Source organism: Lycium barbarum, chromosome 10, assembly GCF_019175385.1.
Source record: "Lycium barbarum isolate Lr01 chromosome 10, ASM1917538v2, whole genome shotgun sequence".
Classification (NCBI taxonomy): Eukaryota; Viridiplantae; Streptophyta; class Magnoliopsida; order Solanales; family Solanaceae; genus Lycium; species Lycium barbarum.
This window is the reverse complement of record NC_083346.1, coordinates 120307887-120319445: the sequence shown is the minus strand read 5'-3', so window position 1 is coordinate 120319445 and position 11559 is coordinate 120307887. Positions and strand designations below refer to the sequence as shown.

The 11559-nt window shown below is 33.5% G+C and overlaps 2 protein-coding genes across 2 annotated transcripts; both read right to left on the bottom strand.

Moving 5' to 3' along the window:
- Nucleotides 1–685: 685 nt before the first annotated feature.
- On the bottom strand, nt 686–5473 carry LOC132614071 (alpha-galactosidase 1-like). The gene is made up of 15 exons (XM_060328430.1): nt 5125–5473; nt 4279–4337; nt 4118–4174; nt 3862–3896; nt 3649–3752; nt 3495–3570; nt 3352–3410; nt 3185–3250; nt 3007–3090; nt 2866–2930; nt 2423–2505; nt 2230–2320; nt 2046–2095; nt 1816–1956; nt 686–940 (listed from the first exon to the last, which is right to left on the bottom strand). Exons 1-15 carry the CDS (start codon nt 5286–5288, stop codon nt 848–850), a joined length of 1227 nt encoding a protein of 408 aa, XP_060184413.1. The 5' UTR covers nt 5289–5473; the 3' UTR covers nt 686–847.
- A 1830-nt stretch (nt 5474–7303) lies between these two features.
- Nucleotides 7304–10944, bottom strand: LOC132614072 (alpha-galactosidase 1-like). Its single transcript, XM_060328431.1, has 12 exons — nt 10652–10944; nt 10429–10532; nt 10266–10341; nt 10118–10176; nt 9951–10016; nt 9755–9838; nt 9530–9594; nt 9264–9346; nt 9071–9161; nt 8947–8996; nt 8719–8859; nt 7304–7571 (listed from the first exon to the last, which is right to left on the bottom strand). Exons 1-12 carry the CDS (start codon nt 10700–10702, stop codon nt 7476–7478), a joined length of 966 nt encoding a protein of 321 aa, XP_060184414.1. The 5' UTR covers nt 10703–10944; the 3' UTR covers nt 7304–7475.
- Nucleotides 10945–11559: the final 615 nt, after the last annotated feature.

Sequence of the window (11559 nt, the reverse complement as noted above, 5' to 3'; positions counted from 1 at the left end):
ACAATTCTTTTTCATCAGGACTAAAAAGAAAAATAACACTCAAATTGAAAACAATGGAAGTAGCTTTATGACCAGATTAAACTGCGCCAACCAAACTCAAACTATTCATAAACTACTTCTGTTTTTTCTTTCTTATTCTGGTTTTGTGCAATTCATTGACATTATTTCCATTTTTTACATTCAAACATTACTTATTTTAAATTCATCTATCAGTTATTAAAAAATTACACTCCTTGAATATTCATGGCTGTTAAAAAGAATTTGCTGTCTGGCTCGATATGTAACTCAAAGAAATAAGAGATAACTTAGCTTCAAAGTATGTTACAGGTGCATTGCTTTGAAAAATCACATCGATAATGATAAATTCTAATGGTTGCAACTTTACCTTACACAACAAATTTTATAAGCATCACGTAAAACCTTTCTCTGCTTCTATTTTTTCCCCTACTGCAATCCATCCACCCCAACATCTAAAAGTTCTTAAAATAGAAAACTAAAATAGTCAGTCTGAACACCTGTAAACTAATCTTATGGTATTAGCATTTGCAAACACATTGAATCTTGATTCAATGGCTTATGACAATACTTTACACAAGATGGATTGCAGAATCATCTACTGAAATACAGGTGAAACTCGAGAAAAATACGGACCAAATATATCCATTAAGAGGATGTGAAACTGAAGTTGAGAACTAAAATCAGAAAGCATTAGGTAGAGAAAACTCATACATAACATCTTATTAATGATGTTTGATTCTTTGTACAAATGACAAGTTCATTTTTGTACTTAATAACAAATTGAGAGGAAGACACTGAGAAATCTGGTGCCAACCATTATCTGAATCCTTCAAGCAATAGGCTTCAATACATACATCTTGCATGCATGAGAGTTCACTGTAGCTGTCAAATTCCCTACAAATTTTGTCTCCAATGTCTTGTGCTGCAAGCAAAATTATTTTCATAATGAGTAAAAGGACTAACAATCAATAAGAGCCCGTTTGGATTGACTTATAAGTTGTTTTCAGCTTTTTTGAGTGTTTGGCTGACCAACTTAAAGTCATTTTGTGCTTAAAATAAGTTCAAAACAAAAATTGGGCCCATTTGACTTAACTTATCTAAAACAACTTATAAGCCAAAAAAAATAAGTTAGACTACCCAACTTATTTTTTTTAGCTTATAAGGTGTTTGCAGCTTATAAGCATAAGTCCATCCAAACAGACTCTAAGTGAATGATGGTAAGGATTTCATTCTCCAATAACTTCCCAAAATGGTGGATGATAGACTACTATTGATCTGAATATAACGTAGACTTCTTTATGAATCTGGCTAGTATTTTAGAGGTATGTCTCATTCACGAGTATGTTCGAGTGGTATAATGTTTTCTAGTGCATTTTAAAGGATCACTATGAAGTACATATATATCCATGTCATATGTACCCTTTGGACATTGGTGAGTTTCTAATCTAGGCAGAAAAAGTTTTTCGTTGTATAGTAGATCAAGTATAAAAGTTTAACAAGAAAGCATCAATTTATAGTAAGTCCTGAAGGTTTTATTCTTGATTAAGTTTTAGAGGAACTTGTCTGATTGATTTGTGTGATAATTCTTGTTGAAGTAACAGAAGTCCTTAACTTTCTGATTAACTGGAAATCATTCTTCCAGGAAATCTTTTTGATAACCGAGAAATCTCTGAGGGCCTTGATGCACGCCTAACCCGCACATCAATTTTGTGCTCTTACTACTAGACCAAAGGCCTAGGGCTCATTCTTCCAGAAATCTACCAAAAGACAGATAAGGAAATGTAACATAAGACATACCTCCCAAAGGTCTCTTGCCATTACAACACTGTTAGGAGGGATTCCAATGTCATCCCAGTTTGCTGTTATTTCATTTCTCTGAGGACCACGGTTGAGAAGCACCAAAGCTACTCTATACCCTGACAGAGGCCCTGCCCAGATCTGGTCGTAATAGAAAGTGAAAGGTTATCGTCTGCAATCTGCATTACGGGCAGGGAAAAAAAGTTCTACTTTGTATAGATTTTTGTTACCTCAAGATCGCCTTCCATTCTAACCTTTTTGCCCTGGACGCCTAATTCATCTGCTCAAAGCAATGAATGAGTGCTAATACTTTTGAAAACAACAGAAAGGATATGCCTCTCATCTTGGTAATCGCTTATAAATTATAGTAGTACAAATGACTAGTTGCAGTCAATATATTATGCAGTTTAGTACCTTGGTCAACAGCAATGACCTCTTTGTTGGTAAGTATTTCCATAGTATCCTTTGTCATACTTCTCACATCACAACCGATGATAAGGGGAGCCTAGACTTAGCAAGAAGCTCAAAATGGATCATACATTCTGTCCCCAACGAGAACGATAGCACGAAAAGAAGCAGAAATATTTACAGAAAGATACTGATGTACCTTAGAAATAGCCCAAATACTAAAGTGGACAATGTATTCATCCTTTGTCATCCCTCCATTTCCCACCTCAAGCATGTCAGGATCTGTTTTAGCAACAATTGTAAGTATGGAGACATAATATAATTAACTAAAATTGTGTTCTCTTTAATAGCTATAAACTTTTAGGTCAGATGGTCACGCACTTTAACATGATATCAAACTAGGCGAAAAACTCATATGATAAAATCTCATAGCCACCAAAAAAAACTAAAAGAATATTTCCACATATTTGGCCTATGAAAATTAATCAGGCCCACATGTGAGAGGGCTTGTTGAGAAAGAATAGTATTAAGTAATTAAAAGTCTACTCTCTCTAATAGCAAAGTTTTTCTATGGAGATGATGACACTCTTCAACAGTAACGATATCGAGTTTTAAGGAAATAAGAAGCATCTAAATACTAACCATTCCAACCACCAGGCCTTGCATAGTCTGCATAAACTTCGTTCTGGTCTGCTCTAGACACCATGCTGTCGAAGAAGGAAAGATGATGTCAAGATCAACTCTCATGAAATCTATCAATTTAAAGACCTATTTAACTATTACCTTTCCCATGTATCAGTGATATCATTTGTAGTTCTCCAGCTGTTACCTAATTTGCCACCCCAGAGTGCCGGATGCATGTCGCCCCTATTTGAAATAGATAGGTACATAGAGTCATTACAATAATGTCAAAATTAGAGAAGGAAACCACACAAGGGCTTATTAGGGAAGAAGTTGTCACCATTCACAAAGATTAAAGAAGATAGGCCTTCCAGCATTCATTAGAGCTCTTGTCATTACAGGGTATCTACAGAAGAAAGGATCCCCATCAAGAAAAAAAAGTGTGATAGACAACTAGTGGAATTGTAACAGATGATTTCTTGAGTTGAACAGAAAACAAAACTTTACCGCACGGTTGGCTTTGTTCCATCGTGGTTGCAATTATCATACTTCAAATAATCAATACCCTGAATGAAAAAATCGTTATTTACAACTATGTTCGAATTGTTTTATGGTTAATTGTTGAGATGGATCAGGATACTTGTACTTACCCATGCTGCAAAAGTTTTCGCATCTTGTTCCTCATGACCGAGTGAACCAGGCATTTTCTTGCTGCAAGTGTAATACCTGCAGAAACCTTCATTGGTGAATTTCGAGATCAAAGATATCTTTTCAAAATGAATTTCATGTGCAAGTTCAAGTTACCCTGCATCTGAGTAGATTCCTAGCTTAAGACCTTTACTATGAACATAGTCAGCTAGAGCTTTCATTCCAGAAGGGAATGTGGAATTTTTAGCTGCAAAATTTCCCTGGAATTTGGATTTCATTAGCAAATAGAATTACTAGTAAGGAATATAGTACTACCTAAAATAAGGTAAAGCAGAACTGGACAAAATTTTCAGTTAAGATAAGAAGTACCTGATCATCGCGTTGAGGTTCAGCCCAGCAATCATCTAAAAAGAAAAGTGTTCATATACATGGTTTTAGTAGCTGTCAGTTTCTGTAATGCTGATAACTAAGGAAAGATAGCTGCAAACAGCAGAATCAAATGCAGGTGGATCTACCAAATGCAGGTGGATCTACCATATAGAAGATCTAAAACAAAAATTTAAAAGTCGCGTGTATGTTAAGAGATTCAACCAAAAATTCTATGTAGACCTTTAGTCAAACATACCGATGTTGACATACTTATATCCAAGCTTATTGAGACCAGTTGAAACCAGGGCATCAGCTGTTATCAACCAAAAGAAAGTTAAATATTATAGCTGCATATGAATCTGATTAAGTAAAACAGACAACAAAAAATATACTTAGTTCAGTATATTTAAAACTTACCAGTTTCTCTTATGACTTTCTCATCAATGTTGCAGGCAAAATGATTCCAACTACTCCACCTGAAACAAAATTTTGCTATTGTTAGTTAAAATTGCCGAAGTCTAAACAGATTAATAGACCGTGCTTAACTGATTGCAAACAAAAAGTTAAGATCCATGATTTTAAATTAGTGAGTGCGGAGTATCATGCACTTTTTGAGAGCTTGGCTAAACACAATTGATGCTATATTATTGACATAAGTGTTCTTCAAATTGATTAGCCAAACACATACTGCTACTCTTCAAAAGTACTCTTTTCAGAAAAACACTTAACAAAAACCATTTTTCAAAATAAGCAGATTTTAAAAACTTGGTTGAACAGGCTAATAACTTTGTATGCATCTTTATTTATATTTGTAGTATCACAACTCTTTTGTGATAATATGTACAAATACGCACACATAATTCTAGTTAATCTGCACAAATCAATTAGAGCTAAATCCATCACAATAAAGAATAAACACAAGACAGATCTAGGATTTTCTGCAAGTGTATGCAGAGTACCACTGCGCCCACTATGGGTTCAATTCAACTAATCCAACATTTTAGACACGGATAAAAAAGTACTAAAATTTTAAACTCATAACTTCAAAGGTGTAATAGATTCAATATAAATCCATCAAATTTAAATCTTAGATCCGCCTCTGAACAAACTGAAAGCAGTACATGCCACATCATCATACTACTATCTCAACATGAAGACACGCAGTTAAAGATGAAAATCAAAGAGTAAAACATAAAAAAAAAAAAAAATTACTAATGGAAGTTCTTGATTAGTAGTGATATTACTGGAGAAGTTTTGACTTACCCCATTGGAGGAGTCAAACCAAGTCCATTACTGAGCAAACTGCGTCGTGTTTCAACTGACTTTTCTTTCTCCTTTTGTTCCAGCCAGTGGCAGTAACCACCACACACGAAGGATATCAGCAACCATAATGCAAGTAGTAACTTTGTCCCTATTCTTATCTCCATTAGTCCACAAAACTGAACTTCACTATACTATACTATATTTTCTACTGTTATAAGTAAGTTACTATTCTTGGAGACTCTCTTTAGTAGTACTAGATTTATATTAGTGTTTTAGTATATTACTGGTCATATATAGGAGCTGTGATGTGAAGTACTGATTAACGTTATCCGTTGAAGGAGGACAATGATTGACAAGATTAACTTTCTGGAAGTTTAGTAAGTTACTGTACTACTCACGTAATAAGTACTACCTCTGATTGGATGGATTTTCACGTGTATTTGGACATAAACAAATGTGATAAGTACTGTACTAGAAAAAGTTGAAAATAGGTAATGGAAAGTTAAAAGTTATATTTGGATATGTATTTAATTTGAAAATATAAAGAAGTTGTGAGTGAGAAAAAATTCACTTGAAAAATTTGTCAAAATTATTTTTCAAACTTGGAACTCATCTACAATAGAATTTAAAAATTATTTCGATATATAACCAATCATTATTTATAAAAAAAAAAAAAAAAAAGAGAGAGGAAATTTATTTGTCCGAAGGGGTCCTTATTTTGATTGATTTAAGTCTGAATTTAATTAGTCACAAAGTTTAAGAAAATAAAATGAGTTTAACGGTCTTAAATTAATGTACAATAAATTAAAGAGTGAATTTTATTTAAGACCATTAAACTCATTTTATTTTCTAATAGCCTAAGATATGGAGTTCCTCGAAAAGCTTTACAAGTACTCGTATCCCTCAATTTATGTGCTTTGGAGGAAATTATTAAGTGAAATTGTCAATAAAATAGATGAATGAGACAATAATAAGAATTATATATATTTTTTGTATATAATTCTAAAAATAAAAAAAATCTTTATTTAAAAACAAAGGATTCTCACCGGAAAATATTGGAAGGGGTTACCGTTCCAATTCAATATGTGAGGGGGACAACCTTTCCCAACTCTTAAATGTTAGGGGGTAAAGTGAAATTCGCTCTAAATTAAAATATTTTTTAAATCTTATGATCTAAAATAAGTTATACTTAAGAGTATTACCAAATATATAAAGAGCCATGATGCAACTAGAAATTGGTCCCTATACTTATCCCCATCATTTTAATTGGTCCACAAGCTGCACTACTTCACTATGCTATTTTTCTACTGCTAAGTAGTAGTATTATTATTGGTGACTCGTAGTACTATATTTTTTATTATGGGTTCTTGCTTCTTACAGTGTTAGTCTACCTGTCAGAGTATTTGCTTTTGGACTGTAGTAATTTTATTTTACTGCTTTTAAATAATTTTATTTTACTGTTAATAATTAGTTATTTAAAAATATACTCTGTAAAAATATTTTAGGCTAGCTTAGTTAGTAAAGATATACTCTGCAGAGATATTCTAGGTTAATTTGTGATTTTTTTTTTTCTATAAATACAAAGCTAAACATAGCTTGACTGTATTGCAGTATATTTTTCTGTATTATTTCGTACGTTTGTTTGTTAAAAAACCAACACTACCAGTTATATAAGAGTTGTTGACTGCCGACTAACGTTATCCATTGAAGGAGACAATGATTGACAAAATTAATGTTCTGGAGCACTCCTGTCTTTATGCCTAAAAATATTGCTTTTAATGAGTGGGACTTCGGTTTTGGCCTGTCATGGAGTTTTTCAAGGGAAAAAGAAAGACTGAGGACCACGAGGGAGAGACAAGTCGAGTTGGGCGTTTAAATCTTGAATCCATTGTAAAATAACTCTTTCTTGAAGAAATTTTTTACTTTGCGGTTGTGTCTCACTCATAGTAAAATTTTTGTTTCTTGAATGATAAAATGATCATTTCTTAGACAAAGCCTCTTGAATGATTAAATGATTATTTCCCAATCAATTTACTATTGTAAAAGCATGAATTCCTAAAATGGGAGGTTGATGGATTGAAAATTACCTTCAAATTTCATCAAATAAATAATTCTATATTGCAGAACTTGTAGAGTATTACTATTAATGATTTGCCAAATAATGGGACCTTGAGGTCAATTAAAATGTAAACTCAAAAGAAACTTGTATTCACATGTCTCTATTGAACCTTGCATTCCCGTCTTATTAATGATATATTTAATGCTATAAATAAATAATCTATCTTTGTAATTAAACATAACAAATTTGGATGAAGACATTGAGAAGTCTAGTGCTAAGCACCCTCTGATCATCAGGCAGCAATAGGCTTCAATATATACATCTTGTATGCATGGGACTTCACCATTGCTGTCAAATTACCTACAAATCTTGTCTCCAATGTCTTGCGCTGCATCTCAAAATTACATAATCCATGTTAATTTGTAAACAAAAATATGCCATAAGAATACCATAGTATGTAAATAGCTAGCAATGAAGCGAGTAATGGTAGTAAAGAATATTTTGTAACTTCCCTACATGATGAATGATGACTATTTTGTGGGCATATCCAACGGGAATCTGGATTAGTCGAGCCAGAGTACTTCGAATATAAGATAGTCAGTGAGTGAATAGTGGTAAAGATTTTCTTGCAACTTCCCTAGATGATGAATGATAGACTACTTAGTGGGCATATCTAGCATGAATTTAAATTAGCCGAGCCAAAGGGCATGATATGACATGGTAAGTGAGTAAATAGTGGTTCCGTAACTTCCGATCCCTATATGATGAATGATAGGCTACTTAGTGGGCATACCAAGTGCGAATCTAAATTAGTCGAACCAGAGGTTCTCAAATATAAGATTGTCAATGAGAGAGTAGTGGTAAAGTTTTTTTTTGTAACTTCACTATGAGCCCGTTTGGATTGGCTTATAAGTTAGCTTATAAGCTGTTTTCAACTTTTTTGAGTGTTTGGCTGGTCAGCTTAAAGTCATTTTGTGCTTAAAATAAGCTCAAAAAAATAATTGGGCCCATTTGACTTAGCTTATCTAAAGCAGCTTATAAGCTGAAAACAGCTTATAAGCCAAAAAAAATAAGTTAGACTATCCCAACTTATTTTTTTTAGCTTATAAGCTGCAAACAGCTTATAGGCATAAGCCCATCTAAACAGGCTCTATATATGATAGAACAATAGACTGCTTAGCGGGCATATCTAGCGCAAATCTGAATTAGTCAAGTCAGAGGACTTTGGATATCAGATTGTAAAAAAACAAAAAAAAAAAGGAATGATAGACTACTTTATATGCATGTTATATACCCCTTCGGACATTGGTGAGTCCAAAGTAGAGGCAACATTTGAAGTATCTGAGTAACATAGCTTCATCAAATATAAATAAAAGTTTAACAAGAGAGTGTTAACTTATAGCAAGTTTTGAAGGTCTAACTATATTTGACAGAGTTCTAAAAAGGAATTTGTCTGATTTGATGTGCCTTATAAACTAGTTCTTGTTCAAATAACAAAAGTTCTGCCTTTGTGATAAACTGGAAATTGTACATACCTCCCAAAGGTCTCTTGCCTCAACAAGAATGTTAGGAGGGATGCCAATGTCTTCCCAGAAAGCTGTTACTTCTATTTTCTGATAGCCTCGGTTGAGAAGTACCAGAGCTACTCTATCGCCTGATAACGGGCCTGCCCAGACCTGTTCATAATCAAACATGAAAAAAATCACCTTTTCTGCATTATGGACAGCGAAAACAAATTCTACTAATACGTATAGAGATTCTACCTCGAGATCGCCTTGCATTCTAACCTTTTTGGCCTGGACACCTAATTCATCTGTTTAAAACTATGAAATGAGTGTTGGTAACCAGGTACAAATGGTAGGAGTAACTTATTACGCGGTTTAGTACCTTGGTTGACAGCAATGACCTCCTTGTTGGCGAGTATTTCCATGGTATCGTTTGATAAAATTGTCACATCGCAACCGATGATAAGGGGAGCCTAGAATCAGGAAGAAGATCAAAATGGATCGTACGTTTTGCCCCCAACGAGCACAATAACACTAACAGAAGCAGAAATATTTACAGAAAGATACTGATGTACCTTCGAAATCGCCCAGAGACTAAAGTGGACAATGGATTCATCCTTTGTCATCCCTCCATTTCCCACTTCAAGCATATCAGGATCTGTTCAGAAACAATTGTAAGGATCACAACATATAATCGATGGGTTCAACAGAACATAACCTTTTTTTTTCATATGTGAAAACTCACTGAGATTTCATCAACAAATGCTAAAATTTAATCCATAATAGTAAAATGTGCATCATGTTTTTAGAAAAAACTAAAAAGCATCATGTTAATACTAACCGTTCCAACCGCCAGGCTTTGCAAAGTCTGCATAAACTTCATTCTGGTCTGCTCTAGAAATCATGCTGTCAAAAAAAAGAAAATACGAAGATGATTTTCTAATTTTCAAGATCAATGATACATGAAATCTATCAATTTTAAGTCACAAAACCCTTATGGCCGCGCCTCAACATATGACTATCAATGAGTAAAATAAACGTAATAGCTAAATGGTAAAAGCATTACCTTTCCCATGTAGGCTGAATATCAATCGTGTTTCTCCAGCTGTTACCTACATTGCCACCCCACAATGCCGGATGCAAATCACCCCTATTTACAATAAATAGGTACACAGAGGGTCATCACAATAATGTCAAAATGAGGGAAACAAGAAGAAAGTATCACTAGTGTAGGCCTTATTAGGGAAAAAAGTTTTTGTCACCATTCACAAAGACTAAAGAAGATAGGCCTTCCAGCATTCATTAGAGCTTTTGTCATAACAGGATATCTGCAACAGCCAAAAAAAAATAAAAAAAAATCACACACACGATAGAAAGACGATTTGTCACACATGATTTCGTCAGTTCAACAGAATAACCAAATATTTACCGCACAGTTGGCTTCGTTCCATCGTGGTTGCAGTTATCATACTTCAAATAATCGATGCCCTGAATGAAACGTCGTTTTTCACAACTACGGTTTGAATTGTTTTACAGTTAAAAATTATCAGGCTTGATCATGAAACTTTTTTTCTTACCCATGAGGCGAATGTTTTAGCATCTTGTTCCTCATGACCAAGTGAACCAGGCATTTTTCTGCTACAAGTATAATACCTGCAGAATAAAAATAAAACAAATATCTTAAATGATATCTTATATGATCAAGAATATTTTTTTTAAATGAATTCATGTTCAAGTTACCCTGCATCTGAGTAGATTCCTAGTTTAAGACCTTTACTGTGAACATAATCAGCTAAAGCTTTCATTCCAGAAGGAAATGTAGAATTTTTAGCTGCAAAATTTCCCTGGAATTTGGATTTCATATGAATAGATCAAAATTAGTAAGGCTTAGTACATAAAATAAGGTGAATTTAGAGCTAAAAAATAAGGTGAATTTAGAGCTAAACGCAGTTGAAAAAAGTACCTGATCATCACGTTGAGGTTCAGCCCAGCAATCATCTAAAAAGTCACACATAATTTTAGTAAGCTATCTGCTTCTGCAATGTTGATAACTAAGTCGAGGGGTGCTGGTGTACATCACAATATAGAAGATCTAAAGCAAAGAGTTAAAATTTGTGTATAGTCAAACTTCTCTATAAAGGCGTTGTTTATCTGGATGTTTTCTGGCTTCTATAGCAAAATGTTATTGTAAAGAACATATATTAATATAACATGAAAATCGGGTCTAAAGAAAACTTGATCGTTATAGTGAAATATTATTATTTAATATGATTGTTATAGAAAGTTCTATTAGATTAATCGACCTTTAGTCAAAGGCGTACCTATATTGACATACTTATATCCCAGCTTATCAAGACCAGTTGAAACAATGGCATCAGCTGTCAATAAAAACAAATTCTTGTTGTTACATCAGGGACTAAATTACAGTGATGCAGACAAAGAAGGTAAAATAAACCACATTGTGTAGTATTTAAAATTACTTACCAGTTTCTCTTATCATTTTTTCATCAATGTTGCAGCCAAAATGATTCCAACTACTCCACCTAAAATATAATTTTGCAATTGTTAGTTAAAAAAGGTCAATGAACATAGAGATTAATCTACTGTGCTTAACTGGTTGCGAGAAAAATTCAAGATCCATGATTTTAAGTGGATGTAGAGTGTTATATTCTTATATATCCACTATTCTTTGTGACAATATGTACTTGGATTAACCTATATACACTAACCATATAATGCATTTTTATGTTTGGCCTTATTTTTCAAGTAATTAACCTATTCAACTGATTATGTACAGTTAATATCGGTATTAATATCGGTATGTAGAAGTTAAACTCGTACAATCAAAGCATAATACACACGCAAACATTA